Source organism: Castor canadensis, chromosome 14 (assembly GCF_047511655.1).
Source record: "Castor canadensis chromosome 14, mCasCan1.hap1v2, whole genome shotgun sequence".
In the NCBI taxonomy this organism is placed as follows: domain Eukaryota; kingdom Metazoa; phylum Chordata; class Mammalia; order Rodentia; family Castoridae; genus Castor; species Castor canadensis.
The window spans coordinates 40164113-40181570 of NC_133399.1; the positions used below are offsets into that span (position 1 = coordinate 40164113).

Genomic DNA, 17458 nt, shown 5'->3' on the forward strand with positions numbered 1-17458 from the left:
AGGACTTTTTTGTTGTTTCAGTACTGCGGTTTGAATTGAGAACTTTTCACCTGGATTCTCTTGATCTCTGCCTCCTGGGTTTCTAGGATTAGTTTGTAAGCCACTAACCATTTTGTTATTGTGGAGTTTTTTGGGTTTTTTTTTGTTTTTTTGGGGTTTTTTTTTTCGTTCAGCATTGGGGTTTGAACTCAGGGCCTACACCTTGAATCAGTCCATCAGCCCTTTTTTGTGATAGGTTTTTTCAAGATAGGGTCTCGTGAACTACTTCCCCAAGCTGGTTTTGAACCTTGATCCTCCTGATCTCTGCCTCCTGAGTAGCTAGGATTACAGGCATGAGCCATCAACACTTTTTTTTTTCTTTTTCTTTTAATAAGTTTGTTTTTTAGAGCAGCTTTAGGTTCACGGTAAAATTGAGCACAAGTTAGAGCTCCAGTCTGTTCCCTGACCCACACAGAGCTTCCCTATCATCTGTATCTCACACGGCAGGGAATTGTAGCCACTGGGGCTCCTCCTTGGACATAGTGGCATCACCCAAGTCCATGAGTGATCTTAGTGCTCTCTTGGCACTAACTGTCCTGGGGTTTAGACCCAGTGTCACCCAGGGTCCCTGCCCTATAGCTCTCCTGTGCTCCACCCATTCCTCCCCCCACCACCATCCATCAGCTGTTTTTCAGCCTGGAAGCTTCCACACAGGCCTGTGCATTGGCCATGCAGTGGGATCGTGTTTGCTGTCCCTTGGTGCCAGCATCCGGCCTACTGGGGCCTGCAAACACAGTGACAGTCAAAGCGCATCCACTGGGGGCAAGGACAGGAGCCTGTTAAAGCAAGTGTGTGTGGGGGGAGAAACTGATAGTGCCACGAGAGGGAAGCATGCACAGAGCTGTGGTCACAGCAGGTAGCCCTGGAGCCTTACCCGGCTGCATACACCTCATGTTAACGTATGATGTCTCCCTCTGTCCCCACTGGAAACCCTTCTTTGCCATGTAAGCACTGCAGCCACACATGAGGCTGACATCAAGATGCAGGTCACAAAACCTTGGGGCCTGCAGCTTGGTTCCATTGCCCCCTCTCTGAGCAAGTGGCGTGGTTGAGTTTAGGTAGTGACAGGAAGATGGAGACAGCGTGGCTCAGCTTGCATCCACAGCTCCTCCACCGTTAGAATAAAGTGCTCCTATGGGCAGAATCAGGATACTCTGTGACCAAGAAGGACCTTGGGGAAGCACTTGGTGGCATTGTCACTGCAGTGTCCATGTCCTGTGTGCACTGCTCCCGTAGGCCTGGGGTGGGGCTCAAGCATCACACTGAGTCCCTGGATTGGAGCCCGGCCCTCAGTAGGTCCTCGGTTTCAGCTGCACCTGAGCAGCAGAATCTTCTGGTCATCATCATGGCTCTTCAGCCTCGGAAGGAACCCAGGCGTGTCTTCTGCGGCTGGAACAAGCCAAGGGACCCGAGCTTGAAGACACGCTTTTGCTTGTATCATCATCCCAGTGGGGGTGTCAGCTTTGCCCCCACCAGGTTCCCCAGTCCTCCTGTGGAGGGGTCTCTATCCTCCCCACCTTGTTAGATGTGGCAGTCCTGTGTGGCTCCATCTCTCCCCCGCGGCTGCCCTATTCATGTGTCACCCACGTTCCTTCATGTTGATGGCGTGAGTCCCGTGTGCTGAGCACTATGCAGAGCACAGAATGTGAACCCTGCATTTTGGGGTACTGAGGTGCTTCCTCATTTCATCTAACCTCCAAGAAAGAGAAGGTGCTGCTGTAAAACTAGGCTGTGTCATAAGGGCTGGCCTATGAGGAATCGGGGCTGCAGGGTCAATGGCTGCACGGTGCCCCGCTTGGTGCTCGCCACTGCCCTTGCTCCAACAGCCATGTGGACATTAGCAACTCTGGGGTCTGCAGCCTCTGTAGAGACCATTGCAGAGTCTGGTGCAGAGAGATGGGAAGCGAGATGTCGCACAGACGGCACTATGCACCTGGGTGCTCGGATATTCTGCCTTCACAGGGTGCCATGTCCTGTAGGACCAGACTCCTGCCCTCCAAGAGGCTTCTACAGAGCGGGAAAGGTGGCCCTTGGTGGCTGCCAGAGTGTGGGCAGTTGAAACCTCAGTCACTCAAACAGCCTCAGTTCTGTGTGTCTCCAGGAGAGCAGGGGATGAATGGCTTTGGGGTGTGGAGCAAGCAGTGCTTCAACTGCCATAGTGCAGAGCCATGCGGGTGGACACAGTGGGTCAGATGCCTGCTGGCAATGTGGTACAGCCATGCTCCTGCCCTTCAGGGATGACCAGCACTGCTGCCCTTAAATGTTGTGTGTGCCCATGTTTGATTGGTCTGGTCTTCATTTTTCCAGAATTTTTCCACGTTTCATTTAGAACTCAGTGTACTCCTATTGTCAGTCCTAGAGTGAGACACACAGGGCCATGTAGGACTCCAGTTCTGCTGCCACACATCTGTGACCTGAGATTACCTCAGTTCTGCACCTCAGTTTTACTTAAATATTTTTGAATCATGTTTGCCCTTACCAGCCACAGAGCCTGTGGCACACACCTGCGGCCCCAGCTACTCTAGAGGCCGAGGCAGGAGGATGATGGAAGCCCAGGAGTTTGAGGCCAGCCTAGGTGACATAGGGAGATCCTGTCTCAAGAACAGAGGAAAAGAGCAACACATGTTGGTCCCACTTTCGTGAGCCTAATGTAGTTAGAAGGGTTGACATGCTCAAAGGAATGAAACTTTAAGATGGTAAGCAAGTAGTTTGAGATTAGGACATCGGGTGGGTAAACAGCTTTTGTTGACCACAAGAACCTTGAGGTCAAGCAATGCTTCACAAGGCATGTAGGCAGCAATTTTGGGAGGTTAGCTGGCATCCACACAATGATACTTATTCATTAACTCCTTTGACAGAAAAAGACCTGACTTCACTTGATTCTCACAGGCAGAAGAGCTGTTGAGCCCAAGCACAGGTGGCTCATGCCTGTGATCCTAGCTACTCAGGAGGCACAGATCAGGAGGATTGCAATTCAAAGCCAGCATGGTAAATAGTTTGTGAGACCCTATCTCGAAAAAACCCTTCACCAAAAAGGGCTGGTGGAGTGGCTCAAGTGGTAGAGCACCTGCCTAGCAAGTGTGAGTACTATAGGTCAAACCGCAGTACCTCCAAAATAAGAAAAAAAAAAAACTATCAAGGGCTGAGCAAACAAGACAACCAGGAGAAAGACTTCAAACTCGCTGAGCTTTCTACTGCTTACTGAAAGGAACAGATACCAGAAACTGGGTGTTTGGTCAGTTTCTCTTTCAAAGCAAACCTGAAACCCACGCTTCTTTTTAATACAAAAGCTTAATTTTATCTATCAAGTATTTTGTTACAGCAGCAAATTCACATTTGGGAAATGTGTTGCCAAGTGGGGCTGAGGCTAGAGGGAGAAAAAGGGTCACACCAGATGGAGGACAACACAGTTCCATTCCCTGCCTGCCCGCCTTCCCTACTGACAGTCTGTGCCTCGTCTGTCCAGGTAGGAGCTGGGGACATGGATGGCTTCCAGGCGGACACAGAGGAGGAGGAAGAGGAGGAGGACGGTGACTGCATGATTGTGGACATCCCAGATGTTGACGGTGAGAATGGTTCCTCCCCTGCAGCCTGGGGAGGGAGAGAAGAGTGACTGCCCCCAGCACCCACTCTATAAATGACAGAAGTTGAGTTCAAAGCCCTGGGGGTACTCTGGAGGAAAGTGGGCCCAAAGGAAGCGCAGAGACCCTTCCATGGGTATGGCTGAGGGCCCTGAGCTCAGGATATGTGGCCACCTGTTCTGAGGAAGGCAGGGCAGGCAGGTGGGCACAGGCCCTGGGAATTCAGTGACCTGAGCTGAGGTGCTGCAGCACCTCCCCCGCTTGTGGAAGGTGGGTCCTGCCCCAAGAAGGCGCCTCACCAGGGAGCCTGGGGGTATAGCTGGCCACAGACCTTCCCTTTCTCCCCTCAGAGGCCCAGGAGCCATGTGGAGCCACATCTGGACCTAAGGGCACAGTGGGGCTGGGCACTGGCGAGAGCCCCCTGCCTGCAAGCCCAGTTGGCGCCTCCTGAGGACCCCAGTGCCCGGTGTGTGTAAAAAGGCTAGGTGCCGCCACCATGGACCAGATACTTGAACGTCCTTCCAACTCCTGTGTAAAGAGCACTTTGTCCTGCTTCACAGACCTCCCTGAGCGAGGTCTGGAGAATTTTATAGAGGATGCTTGATTAGTTCTTGACATTTGTAAAAATTTCCCCAAAAAGCTGCATGTTAATCTGCCCTTTAATAAAGCATTATTGAAAGGTGGTGGCTTGTAGGGGACACCTGCCCAGGCTTCTCCATGGACAGCAGGTGCCGGGATCAAATGCTTGTAAATGAATTGAAGCACAGGCAGGCCATGGTCATGAGGCCTAGCGCCTGGACTGACGCGGAACTGTATAAACTTAACTCTCTAGCCCTGAGCCGTCCGTCTGTCTTCTGTTAGGTGCGCCGTTTCTTTGCTGGGTGTGTCTGTCCCCCTGTGGCCTGGCATTGGTGTAAAGCTTGGTACTTGAATCTCTCCCCAGGTTTTGGGGAAGGAGAGCTGGTGTTTCTGCATGTTTCCATTTCCCTCCTGTCTCACCGTGGGGAAGGGGTGTGCACGCTCAGCCTGTCCCCAACCAGAACCTCCTGCAGCTGAGCCCCGGCTTGGCCTGAGCTTAGCCGCCAGCACCTCCAGGCTGATACATCCTGGGGAGGAGGGCCACAAAGAAGGTTGGAAAGGAGTCCATGTGAACCTGGAGCTGTATCCCCAGTCCAGGCTGCAAGGGCCCTGCCAGTGGCCCTGAGGAGTGGAGGATTGAATGTTCTCTACGCTGAGCAGAGCCAGAGCTCAGGCTCCTGTCATCCCCACTCTCAGGTCTCTTTGTCCCCAGGGGACGCTAGTTTACTGGGCAGAGCCCACTCCATCCCTGCCCCCACCCTGACTAGCTTCAGATAACCCCGTTTTCCTGTAGGACCCCTCCTCTCCACCCCATTTGGATGGAGCTGACAAACTGCTTGGGTGTAGAGAGGGTGCCCTCTTGGAAACCAGGGACAAGTGTCCCAGAGTATTGTAACTGGGGCACCTGACACCTTGGAGCTGGGTCCTGGAAACAACTGAGCAGGCAGGAAATGTGACACTAGAGTAATGCCTGAGCACATGGCCAGCTAGGGCCATGATGGGTTCCCAAGATAGACAGTGAACAAGGTGCCTTGTTCCTGCCCAGGACAACTCACAGCTGACACGCAAAGCAAGCAGCTGCCAGCAGCCCATACTGGAGCTCCTGGCTGAGGGGACTATAAGGGACGTTAAGAAAAAAAGGCAGTAACACATCTGTGACCTTAAGCCTCAAGTCCGCCGATCACACTGGCCAGACAACAAGGCCGCCACTGGGCCAGGCTAGAGGAGTCAGCCTTGGGTGAGTGGGACCCTTCCAGCCAGTGTACCATAGGGAGCCCATCACATTAGCTATGTGACCAGGCCGTGGGCCATCAGCCGAGGCCTCTGTCTTCCCCAGCTTCCTGTAGCCACTGGAGCAGGTCACACAGACTTGGCCATCTCACAGCTGCAAAACCCGAACATCAACCTGGACTGGGCTGTAGTCCACGTGCAGCAAGGTGGGCAGCTCCCTCCCGGCCTGTGTCCCTGTCCCAGCAACGTGGTCTTGGCCTCTGACCTCCTGCCTGCCTCTTACAATCCAAAAAGTGACATGCACAAGCTGGAGAACAGTGCTCTGCCAACTGCAGCAGAGCAAGACCTAGCCAAGTGTTGTTTGGATGTAGTGTGGGTGTGGCCCCCAGGGTTCATGTGGTGGGACCTTGGTCCCAGTGTGATCATGGGAGAGGTGGTGGGATCTTTAAAGGCAGGGCCTAGGAGAGGTGATTAGGTCATTGTGTTCCCTGCCTCACCCCTCCCTGACTGGCCTCTCACAATGTGACTGTCTCATGTATTCCCACTGTGCCACCCCCATGTGATGCAGTCAGGGCCCTCACCAGAGCCAGACTGGCACCAGCACCACACCCTGAACCACAAAACGGAGCTCAATAAATCTCTTTATTTTATACCATACCCAGCCTCAGCTTTTTTGTCACGGCAACAGAAAACCACTCACCAGCTGGTCCTGGTAGGACCCCAGCCTCCAAGAACTTGGCACAGGCCTCCTAGGCAGGGCTGTCTCACCTGGGTGCTGGAAGAAACACTTAAGGACTCCATCACCAAAGGAACACCTGACATGGTAACCTGACCTTGGACACATGGAGGCTGCTGGCTAGCCAGGGGGCCCTGAGTGTAGGAAGCCGCGCCCAAAGCCCCCATGTGCTGGGCAGATGGAACTGCCTCAGGTGGCTAGAAGAAACACCCAGGAAGCTCTATTCAAATATCCTATTTATTCATAATTTAGAAATTACAGATCTATGTGTTGCCTCTTCCACAGCCCACGGGACCTGAGCCCAAGCTGCAGGCCAGCTATGCCCAAGGAGATGGCCCTGGGCCCTGTGAGGTGGTGGCTTGAGTGCTTAAGACTCCTTACTGTCCCCGAGGCAGACTCAGGTGCATCTTTGCAGCTTGCAAGTCTCTGGGATGGGCCCCGTCCACAGCTCTATGCCCAGCTAGCTCCCCTCCATTACCCAAGAGGCTCTGGGGCAGGGCAAGTGTTTCCAGAGGCTAAGGCAGGGTGGCTCCAGAGAGACGGGAGCATGAGATGGACCCATGGGCCGAGCCAACCCTGCTTTTCAGGAGAGCTTCTCCATGGCCACCAGGAGCTCAGGTTTTAGGACTGACGAGTCAGGCTCAGCCCCTGCGGCCCTCATGTCCTCCAGCACAGCTGTGTCCCAAGAAAAGGTCAGGAGGGCTGAGGGCACCTGTAGCGGGCAGTAAGGTGGACATTTGTCCCCGTGTGAACTCACTGCAGGAGAGACCTGTAGAGACCCTCTGATGGACAACCCAGACTCTTAAGACACCCCAACATGGCCAAAGCCATTCCTAGGCAGAGTCCAAGGCTCTTATCCAGGCCGCATTTGCCCCATCTTAATTAACTCCATCTTCTTCCACTGCCCACAGCCCACTGCCTCCACTGAAGCACCAAGAACTTATAAACTTGCTCAAGGTCACATTGCATCAGACAAGAGGTGGCCTCCAAACACAGGATCTGGCCTGGAACCCAGCTCCTAAAGCACTGTCCCACACTGAGACCCAAATCCTTGGGGCTCTGCGATGACCCACAAGACCCATGCAGACCCATGGAGACAGAGGCCCAGGAAGGAGGCACAGGAATACTGGGCAATGGGGCAACTGCGTGAGCATGTCCTCTGCCTCCCCTCCTGCCTATGCTGGTTCTCATGTGTCCCTGCATGTCCTGACCCTACCAGCACCACACCCTCACCCACTCACCAGGCCACACTCGTTCAAGGCCAGGTTCTCTTCTTCCAACAACCTGTGCCCTCCCGAGGCCAACAGCTCAAAGGGTAGCCAGTCGCTCTGCAAGGCCTCTCTGACAAACTGATACAGTGCCGACAACCGTTCCCGGGCATAGAAGGTCCCTGCAGTTGACAGAGAGGGCAGGGCCAGCCATCAGATCCTCAGACCCAGACACCCCAGCCCTGGGCACTGTCTGAACACAGAGCTGGGCTTGCTGCTCAGCACAGAGCTCGCCTCAATTCCCAGCCTAAGGTCCCCAGCCCGAGACCCAGGCCCACCCTGCAGGAGGCAGCCGTCGGGGAGGCGCACACGCAGCAGCGTGTAGGTGTACTTGCGAAGCTCCCGCTGCTCCTCCTTCTCCCGCATGGCCTTGGTCCGCAGCACACTTAGCCGCTCCACTGTCTCAGATCTGCACAACCAGAGAGCTGGGTCAGGCCATGGCCTGGCTCCAACCCACCAACAGCCCACAGGCACCTGCCCACTACCTGAGCTTCTGCTCACGCTTGACCTCCTCTGCTGTGAGGTTGAAAAAGTCCCCTGGCAGGTCAAACTGGGAGGCCAGGGGTGATGGCCTGAAGACACGGCGCTGGCGGTCCAGTGTGGCCCGCACGGGCTCGGCATCCAGCAGCTGCTCCTTGTGCTGCTCCAGGCTCTGCGGCTGCGCCAGCGCGGCCTCGCTCAGAACGTAAAACTCCTCTGGGGCCTCTGTGCCACATGCAGCCATTACTGGGCTGCAGGGCAACCAGGCCAGCCCACCCACCCATTACCATCCCCAACTCCGCCCAACTGCCCCTTCTCCTCTCACCCTGGTCCGGGACAGGAAGCAGCACCCGCTGGAACCCAATGGCCTCAAAGAACTCGTGGGTCCCCTCCAGGCAGTTGATACGCTCCTGGAGGTGGAGGATGGGTCACACAGGCCCCACCCAGCCTAAGTGACCCCGGCATGGGGACCGCACTCCAGAGCTCTTGCGGAACTGAGCATAAGCACACCATCCACAGAGCCCTCAGAGGGCACGGCCACCAAAAAGGTCAAGCACAGAGGAGGCTGAAGACCAAAGGCCTGCTGGGGAAGAGGTCACAGGCGGGGAGGGAGCCAAATGGGTTGGGCAGCGTCTGTGGCCCATGTGGGGATGCAGGCCAGGGTGGCCAGACCCTCATTTCTCCAGGGGAGCCTTGAGTCTATGTTAGGAGGAAACAATCTAAGTGCAATTCGTTCCCAAAGAATTCTAAGTGAAAAGCCATTAAAACCTGCTAAGGAGCAGGCACAGTGACTCACACCTGTAACCCTAGCCACCTGGGAGGCTGAAATGGGGAAGATCAATTTCAAGGCCAGCCATGGGCAAATAGTTCACAACATCCCATCTCCGAAATAACCAGAGCAAAATGGGCTGGGGGTGCGGCTCAAGTGGTGCAGCGCCTGCTTTGCAAGCACCAAGCCCTGAGTTCAAACTCCAATCCCGTTAAAAAAAAAAAAAAATCTGCTCAGGGTCACCTTCACTGACCATTGACCCTGGGACTTGCTATCACCCTGCCACCTTCTGCAGGCAGGCCAAACTCCATACAGCCTGAGTGAGCGCACACCCCCAAGTAGGCAGGCATGAGGGAGCAGCCCACCTGGAACACCTTGTTCTGCAGCTTGATCTTCCGGTACCTCTCCTCCTCAGGGTGCAGGTGAATGTTGTCCAGGTACCTGGGGGGAGGACGGGGTTGCAGCTCAGAGGCCGGCAGCAAAAAGAAGAGCCACTGAGCTCATGCCTGCTGAGGCTGGCACAACCATGTCAGCCCCTGTACTGCCTGCCACCCAGGCAACAACCAGCCACAGCGGTGGGAGAAATGGACAGAGCTGGAATGAGGAACCACTGGGTCAGGAGACTGCAGTATTGGTTGGGGGGGAGTCCACTCACCTTTGTTGGTGAGTAGTAGGCACTTCTGGGCCACCCTTCCCTTCCCATCCCTGCCGATTTATCACTGTGAGGCCAGGAGTGGGCTTTACCCTGTGTCCGTCACTTGCGCTTGACCCTCCAGCAAAGTCAGGGTGGGGAACCCCCAGCCTCTTGTACTCTTGTCAACACAGGCCACAGAGGCATGGTCTCTCCCAAGAGCTCAGCAGGCCTGGCCTCACTGGCATCCACTCACTTGGCAATGGTGTCCACACCCAGCTTCACACGGTCCCGGTCTTTGTTGAACGTGTGGATCTTCATGATGGAGGCGGCCACTGGGTCCGTGGAGAAGTGCTGGGATAGGGGAAGGGGAGGACGGCGTGGTGAGCACCACGGGAGAATGACAGCAATGGTGGTTATGCAGCGGAGCATTTGCCTAAAAGCAGTCCAGCCTAGTGCTCAGCAAAAAGGCAGGGAGAATGGAGAGGAGGAGGCCAGGAGAGAGGGAGGAGCAGGGAGGAGGCGACGAGCACGAGTCTGCAGCCTCAGCACTCCAGGACTGCCCCCTGGGACAGGATAATGGAGCAAGGAGACAGTGTGCCCTCAGGGACTTGTAGGGTCCACATGGTTCAACAGCTCTGCCTTAAGTGGTAGTTTCAGGACCAGCACTGAGTCCCAGGAACCTGGGGGGCCACCCCGTGACATGCTCCTGACCCTTACCACCCTACCAGACCACTTGACCACACCTCCCTGGGTAAGGATGAACACAGACTTAGGTGACACATCCTTCACTCACAGCCTCCCAGGTAGCAGGTGACAGGGTGGATGCACATGAGTCTATGACCGTGATGTCTGGACAGAGCCAGGGGTGGCTAGGCAGCCGGAACAGAACCCCCACCTGCTCCCATGGGGAGGGATGGAGTCCCAGCTCAACCTGAGGAGGTAGGCTAACACCTAAGGAAGGACAGGACTAGGATGGCATGTACTCACACTCTGCACACACACACACATGGCCACACCCATGCTCTTCTGTGGCCCCCAAGCCACCAGCTGTGTCCCAATGAACTGGGGGGCATCCACTCCAGCCCTGGGAGGCCAGAGAGTAGAAGGGAAAAGTGATCCTCCAGGGCTGGCCTGGCCCTCCCAGAGCTCCTGGATGGCAGGTCCGGGGACTTGGCCCCATCTCTTGAAAGGACAAACCTCAGCTCCAAACAAAGCCAGCAATCCTGCCAGCTGCAAACTCGAACTCAGCCCAGCTGCCAGGGCAGATGCTGAGGCAGAGGAAACAGGGAGCATGCAGGGGACAAGCACCTCTCCAGGGAGGAGCCATAGCTCCAAACACGGGCCTTGGAGGTTTCTAGGCAGCCTGTGCCACCTCAGACAAGGGAAGGAAGAAGGCAATGAGCAGCTCAGAAGCCACCCCCACCCAGTATGAATGCCAGATGGCACACTCAGGAGCCAAAGACAGCTGTTCTCGCTCTACGGGGTCACTCTCTGGGAAAAGAAATGAACGCTACTCCACATATGTTGAAGACTTGGGTGTTTTTGTTGTTGATTTTGGTGGCACTGAAGTTTGAACTCAGTGCTTCAAACCTGCTAGGTAGGCACTCTACCACTTGAGCCTCTCCGCCAGCCCAAGGCTCAGTTTTAAACATTAAAGCTAAAAGGCAAGACAGTGAAAGGCAAAACAAAAACACTATCACAACCACAGCTGGAGCCAAGGGCAGTGGCTCACACCTATAACCCAGTGATTCAGGAGGCAGAGATGAGGAGGATGGAGGTTTGAAACCAGCCAAGCAAAAAGTTCACAGGACCCCATCACAAGCAATAGCGGTGATGGTGGTAGTGGCACCTGTTATCATAACTATGCAGGAGGTATAAACAGGATCGTGGTCCATGCATAAATTTGATACCCTATTTAAAAAATAACAGAAGCTAAAAGGGTTGGGAACATGGTTCAAATGGTAGAGCACCTGCATGGCAAGCAAGAGGTCCCAAGTTCAAATCCCAGTACTGTCAAAAAAAAAAAAAACTGGGCAACTTTAGTGTGGTGATAAAGGCTTTCTATCAGTCAATCCCAGCAGGAAAGCGGGTAAACAGACACAGAGGCAAAACTAAACCAGTGGGGGCAGCGTCTGCAGCTCGTGGCAGAGGCAGAGCCAGGTTTGCAAAGAACGCACTGAAAACACAGCCCCCAAGTCAATAAGGAGTACAAACGCAATCTCTCCTGTGATGTGCCCAGCCCTGCATCTGGATGAAGATCAAAAGGTCTGCTGGCCCTACCCAAACCCTGTGACACTGAGGGGCGGGGCTTCCCCACACTCTGCTGTGCTGGGGGATGACTTGGGCTGACCTGAGGACAGTCATCTGGTGATGACTCTGCAAGTGACCACAGTGCACAGTGACGCAAACAAGGCCTTTCCCCAACAAGTGTCCAGACTGCCAGTGTCCACTGCATTTGTCCAGAGCAGGAGTTTAGTAAGTTCCAGAATAATTCACAGGAGCACTGGCAGCTGCTCAAGAGAACTCAGAACTCTCCCTCAATGGTTCAAGAGAAAAGACAGAGGGGTAGTAAGGCAAATGGGGCAAAAAATGTGGCCAAAACCAGTGGCCTAAGGCCGCCCACATTCGCAAGGATGCCCCACCCTAGTCCTGGAACCTGGGAGGATGTGGAGTTAAGTGTCAGTAGGAACCTAAATCAGGAGTGCTCCTTATTCAGGTGGCCCTGCATAGTCAGAAGAGCCACAAACAGGTTAGAAAACCAGAGGAGAGCTGGTGTGATGGCTCAAGTGGCAGGGTGCCTGCCTAGCAAGTGTGAGGCCCTGAGTTCAAATCCCAGTCCTACCTAAAGAAACAAAACTAAATAAATTGCTTAATAAGAAAGAAAAAAAAAAAAAAACCAGAAAGGACAGCTGGCTGTTGAGGGAGGAAGGAGCTTTGAGCCAACGGATGCCAAGCCTCTAGAAGCGGAACAGGTGGGATGTGCATCCTCCCTGTAGTTGCCAGGAGGTACCAGTCATGGCCCACCTGGATTTTAGCTCAGTGAAGCCCAGATGAGAACTGTGACCACTACAACTGTGACAATATAAATGTGTGTGTGTATTGGTGGTACCCAGGGCCTCTCACTTGCTAGGCTGACACTTTACCACTTTAGCCACTCTGCCAGCCCTTTTTGCTTTGATAGGTAGGGTCTCAAGTTTTCACATGGGGCCAGCCTCAAACCATAAGCCTCCTTCCATGTACCTGAGATTAGAGGTGCTCCACCATACCCAGCTTAATGGTTGAGATTCAGTCTTACTAACATTTTGCTTGGGCTGGCGTCAAACTTTAATCCTCCTGCTCTCTGCCTCCCAAGTAGCTGGGATTACAGGCGTAAGCCGCTGTGCCAGACCAGATTTGTGGTTTTTTTTGTTTTTTTTGTTTTTTGTGGTACTGGGATTTGGACTGAGGTCCTACACCTTGAGCCACCCCACCAGCCCTTTCTTTAGCATTTTTTTTTTTTTTTCAAGATAGGGTCTCTCCAACTATTTGCCTGGGCTGCCTTAGAACTACGATCCTCCTGATCTCTGCCTCCTGAGTAGCTAGGATTACAGAAAAAAAATAGCAGGCAAAAACCAAAGGGCCATCAAAGTGGTGTCCAGGCTCTGTGCGGGACCCCTTGCAGGGCTTGGCCACTCACCGACAGTATGGCCTCTTTGATGTGGGCATCCCGCTGGTCCCTCCTCAAGGTGGCCCCCGTGAGCGGGCAGGTGAAGTATACACCGGGTACCGCCAGGTGGGCTGAGCCTTCCTCTTTGGGCTCAGGTACCTGGGAGCAAAAGCATCTGAGTTTGTGGACAAAGGTCCCTCTGAGCCACAGTAGAGAGGAATGGCCCTTAGAGTCAGACACCCTGCCCCCCACTGTCCCTTCTGCTTGTTAGCCATAGGTCATCCTGACCAATGTCTAAACCACACCAACAAGGGGTTCTGGGCTGAAAACGTCCCTGTCAGGTGTCTCAGCAGAAGGAAGATGGAACCCATGGCAGCTCCCACTCAGGGTGAGTGCCAGGCTAACAGTCTGCAGCTGCCAATGCTAGATGGAAGTCGGGGGCCTATGCCCTGCACAAACCGATCTCTGTCTGCACCCAAAGCTTAGGACCACACCTAGAGGTCCTCCATGCTAAGGTTTTCTGAGTCGTGGGGCTCAGCTGCCTGCCACACACATTTGGGTGGAGCCCCAAGCAGAGGCTTAAATCTCTGCAGTGCCCTTGGGCCTCCCAGGGAGGCAGGACAGGGCCTGCTGAGGATGGGCTCTGGTGTCTGGTCCCAGTACCTCCCCTGCTCTGAGCAGGGCTGTGCCTAACACAGCAGCTTCACCTTTCTCAACCTGGGTGTTGTCTAAGAAGTGGGAACTCCACCTAGCTTCAAAAGGCTGCAGAACGAGCCAGGAGCTAACAGTCCTGAAAGCCTGGACAATGGCCATTTAAGATGGGCTCCCCAACTGCCCCAGGGAAGAGTGACATCATGACATCTCTTTGCCTGCACCTTCCGAGTGCCCAGCTGCCCAGGGTGCCAGGCTGCTGCCAGCACTGCATTAGTTACCACATTGGTCCCAGGGGCCTCTGGGTTGCCACTGCCAGTCGCTTCAGCTTGAAGTTCCTTTCTCACTAGAAGGGTAGAAGGAAAGACAGATGAGAAGGGGCCAAGGCCATGGCCCTGTCCTGGAGGCAGGACCCTGCCCGGGGCCCTTGTCCTCAGGCTGGGCCTGGGAACTGTACATGCCCTCCCTGCCCTCTTCTAGTAGTCAGCTGTGGTCCCTCTACCTCCAACTGACATGGCCCTCGTCCTCCAAGCCTCCGCTCCCCTGCCTCCCTGTCACATGGTTCCGCAGCTGCCCTGGTGCCCTGCACACCCTGTGGCTGTTCCCTCACTGTGATTTTAAACAGCCCCCAAGGAGTAGGTCACGTCACTACGTCCTTCTAGAGCACAGCACCAGGTTCCCCACCTAGCCCAAGAATGACTGCCACTCACCCTGGTTCCGGATGGAGTCTTGCGAAGTGGGGCCCCGAGCTCTGGGTTGCTTCTGCTCGAGCCGGGCCAGGGCAGCAGCAGCTGCCATCTGTGCCTCATCAGTGGGTCCCTGTCGGGGCTGCCGGATTGCTGCTTGGTGGGACTTTTCTCTGGGCGCCTTCTCCCTGGGCAGAGGCAGGGGAGTGAGTGATCTCCCAGAGCAATCAGCAAGGCTGACATGGGGTTGGATGGATGAGCGCCTGCCACCCTCCCCATCAGACATCCTCATTCCTTTTTTTTTTTTTTTTTTTTCTGGTTTAATAGAAGCCTTTATGATTTTAACTCATGTAAATTCAACAATCTCCAAAGGATTTGGCAAAGATTTACTTCTTGCCCCTTCCCGTCTTTTAAAGCAGACACAGATGTGCTTACAATAAAGTTGATTTTAAGAGCACACATGATTGGTTAATCTAGCAATCCTAGAGGAAAGACCACAGAGGTGCCCCACAGAATCTGAGGCTGAGGTGGCCTGACAGTCAGAGGCTGCAGTTCTCACTGCAGAAGCAGCGCTAGTGCAGGTAGAGGCAGCAGTCTGCAGAGCGGCCTTGGTTTCCATTTGCTACTTAAGAACAAACAATTCACAAGGTTAAGTGGTCTTTATAGACAACCTGCATTCATTTAAATTAAACACAGTATTTTCTACAATAGTGTGATAAGGCCACAGTATTCCTTCTGAACAAACCCCCTCCAATGTAGTGAGCTTACTGTCAATGTTACTCATTCTTTTGAAATATAAAGTGTTTTAACTGAATTAAGGTTACTGATAATTTTTAAATACTACATACATCGTAACTAGTATATTAAAATTATTTGCACTATTTGTATCTAATATCCAAACGTTTACCAGAGGCCTCAGTCTAACATACTTATTCATCGATCCCAAAGGCATTACAGTCACCACAATCTGTGTCTATTCTGCCGCACTTAAGAAGGAACAGACACAGGTGCTGCAGCCACCCAGGATCACAACAGCTCTTCAGCTGACTGTCACAGCTCAGCAGGAACCCGCACTGGGAGCAAGGTCAGACACTTCATCAGAAGGTGCTGGTGGAGGCTCAGACAGCCTCATTCCTGCCTGCTCCAGCTGCACATCGCTCTTCCTGTCCCAGCTACGCCAGTTCCCATGCAGCTCTGACAGGTAAAAGAGCCCTGGAAGCAGGCAATGGAGATGCTGCTTGGGTCCTGCCCATTTGGACAGGTCCTGCCTTTGCCTGGCCTCAGCCTCCACATGTGCACAATGGGACCAGCACCTCCCATAGGAAGGCTCACAAGCCTGCCTTAGTCCTTCCCTCCTTGGTGGTGTACCTGGCCACACTGGACCCCCAGCAGCCTGGCATGCATCCTCCCTGCGAGCACTCTGGGCTCATGGTGGTTTAGTGAGGCTCCTCCACAGCACGCTGCGGAAGGACCCCAGGCCAGCTGACAACATGTCCTCTGTTACCCTGGCTGCTTCGGTCCCAGCTAGGCCCAGGGTCATGCTTGTTACAAAGAGTCCACTTCGTCTGTTGGCCCACTGAGGTCACCCCCACAAAGGGTGACTCCATGAGTACTCAGCACGAGCGGGGCGGTCCTGACTCATCATCTGGGCTCTTCCACGCCACCAGCTGCTCAAGCCGCCTACGTCCTAGGTCCATCCACCCCAGGAAGGCCCTCCTTATCCCTCTCCACAGCCACAGTCCTCCCCACAGCCAAGGGCCTAACCACTGTGATAGCCCCATGTTTCCACTGGGCACTGTTCCACACACCCTCCACGGCACAAAACAAAATCCCAAAGCCTCTTCACCATCTGCACTGGGCTCCCACTCTGAAAAGTCCTGGCCCTGGGTGTGTCTTCTGCCTACAATGTCCCACCAAGGGCAGGGTGAGGGCAGGGGGTCTGGGAAGGTAGAGGGCTCAGTCTGGACGCCCACCGAGTCTCCAGTCTTGTGCCTATACCTCCCTAAATCTCTGGTCTGAGCCATCCATCAGCTTTCACATCCTTCCTGTCACATACAGCACCCCCATAAGTGGGCAGGTCTGGGTTCGCCTACCTCCCTCCCCAGCAATACGCTTGGGCAGGGGGACCTAATTTGTTGGATGCACGTCCCTCCCTCCTAGATTTGGCATCCGTGGGCCTGCTTCCTCTCAGCACTGTCTCCCTGGTCCTCACCAGCAGCCCTGATGTCAGTACTGTGTCTCCCCACCCCCTTCCTGAATCCTCCCCAACCACCCTGCACAACCCACCTCCTCAGTACCTGCCCTGACAGTTATCTGTCCACCTGAGCATGCTGGGCCCCACCACCTCTCAGGCAGCTCCCTACAGGAACCCCAGCCCCTCCAAGCTTCCTTTTACCAGCCACCAACCCTAGATCTGTCACTGAAACCAGATGCCATACCCACTTCTTCCCCTCCATGCCTATCCCCAGCGCCTCCAGACCTGGCCCTCATCACATGGTAGAAACTACCAGGCTCCTATCCCATCTGTCAGAGAGACAGCCTTCCCAGACGCTCCTCCTCCCGCATCCCGCCTCCCAGGAATCAGAACCCCTACTCCTATTAACTGCCAAGCTTCACTCTGACACCTTAGGACCTCGTCATACTCGCTCAACCCAAATCTTTGGTAACCCAGATTCCCGCAAACCATATGGACCTTTTAGGCCCATTCAGGCATTCTCCCTTACCACCCCTCTTCCCTTAAGGTCCCCAAGTGGTCGCCCACTCCCGCAGCTTCACCCGTTGTGCCCCCTCCCGCCTCGCCTCCCCAGGCCTCCCCTCCCCCACTCCCACGCTCCGCCCCCGAAGTCCCCCTCGCCCACATCTCGCCTCCCCTCCCGCCCCGCCCCGCCCCGCCCCTCGCGTCCCCTCCCGGGCACTGCAGCTCTCCGACCCTCTAGCGTTCCTACCCGCCCCTCTTGGAACAGTCACGCACCCCACGGAATCTGTGAGTTTTTGACCGGGTCCCGCACTCTTGAACTTGATGTCAGCCTTGATCTCCTGGAAGAATTTCTTCATGGTGACGGCGGCCCGGCGGCGGGGGGCCGCGGGGGGTGGGGGGCACAAGGCCCAGGCAAGGGAGGAGCCTGCAGGGGCCTGCAACCGGAAAGAAAATATAGCGTC

At 54.7% G+C, this 17458-nt stretch overlaps 2 protein-coding genes across 3 annotated transcripts in view; one reads left to right on the forward strand and one right to left on the reverse strand.

Moving 5' to 3' along the window:
• The window catches only part of Chaf1a (chromatin assembly factor 1 subunit A), a 30663-nt gene extending 24576 nt beyond the window's left edge, over positions 1-6087 (forward strand). The window contains exons 13-14 of one of the 2 annotated variants that reach the window (XM_074054362.1): positions 3506-3605; positions 3971-6087. In XM_074054362.1, the coding sequence (XP_073910463.1) occupies positions 3506-3605; positions 3971-4071 (201 nt within the window). In that variant the 3' untranslated portion in view covers positions 4072-6087. The remainder of the gene's footprint in view (positions 1-3505; positions 3606-3970) is intronic. The other variant, XM_020165850.2, reaches the window with a different exon arrangement.
• Positions 6088-6388: 301 nt separating this feature from the next.
• Ubxn6 (UBX domain protein 6) lies at positions 6389-17458 on the reverse strand. Its single transcript, XM_020165882.2, has 11 exons — positions 17271-17458; positions 14324-14487; positions 13895-13959; positions 12993-13121; positions 9570-9667; positions 9048-9123; positions 8239-8323; positions 7919-8138; positions 7712-7842; positions 7407-7555; positions 6389-6877 (listed from the first exon to the last, which is right to left on the reverse strand). The coding sequence occupies exons 1-11, from the start codon at positions 17351-17353 to the stop codon at positions 6749-6751; spliced, it is 1329 nt and encodes a 442-aa protein (XP_020021471.2). The 5' UTR covers positions 17354-17458; the 3' UTR covers positions 6389-6748.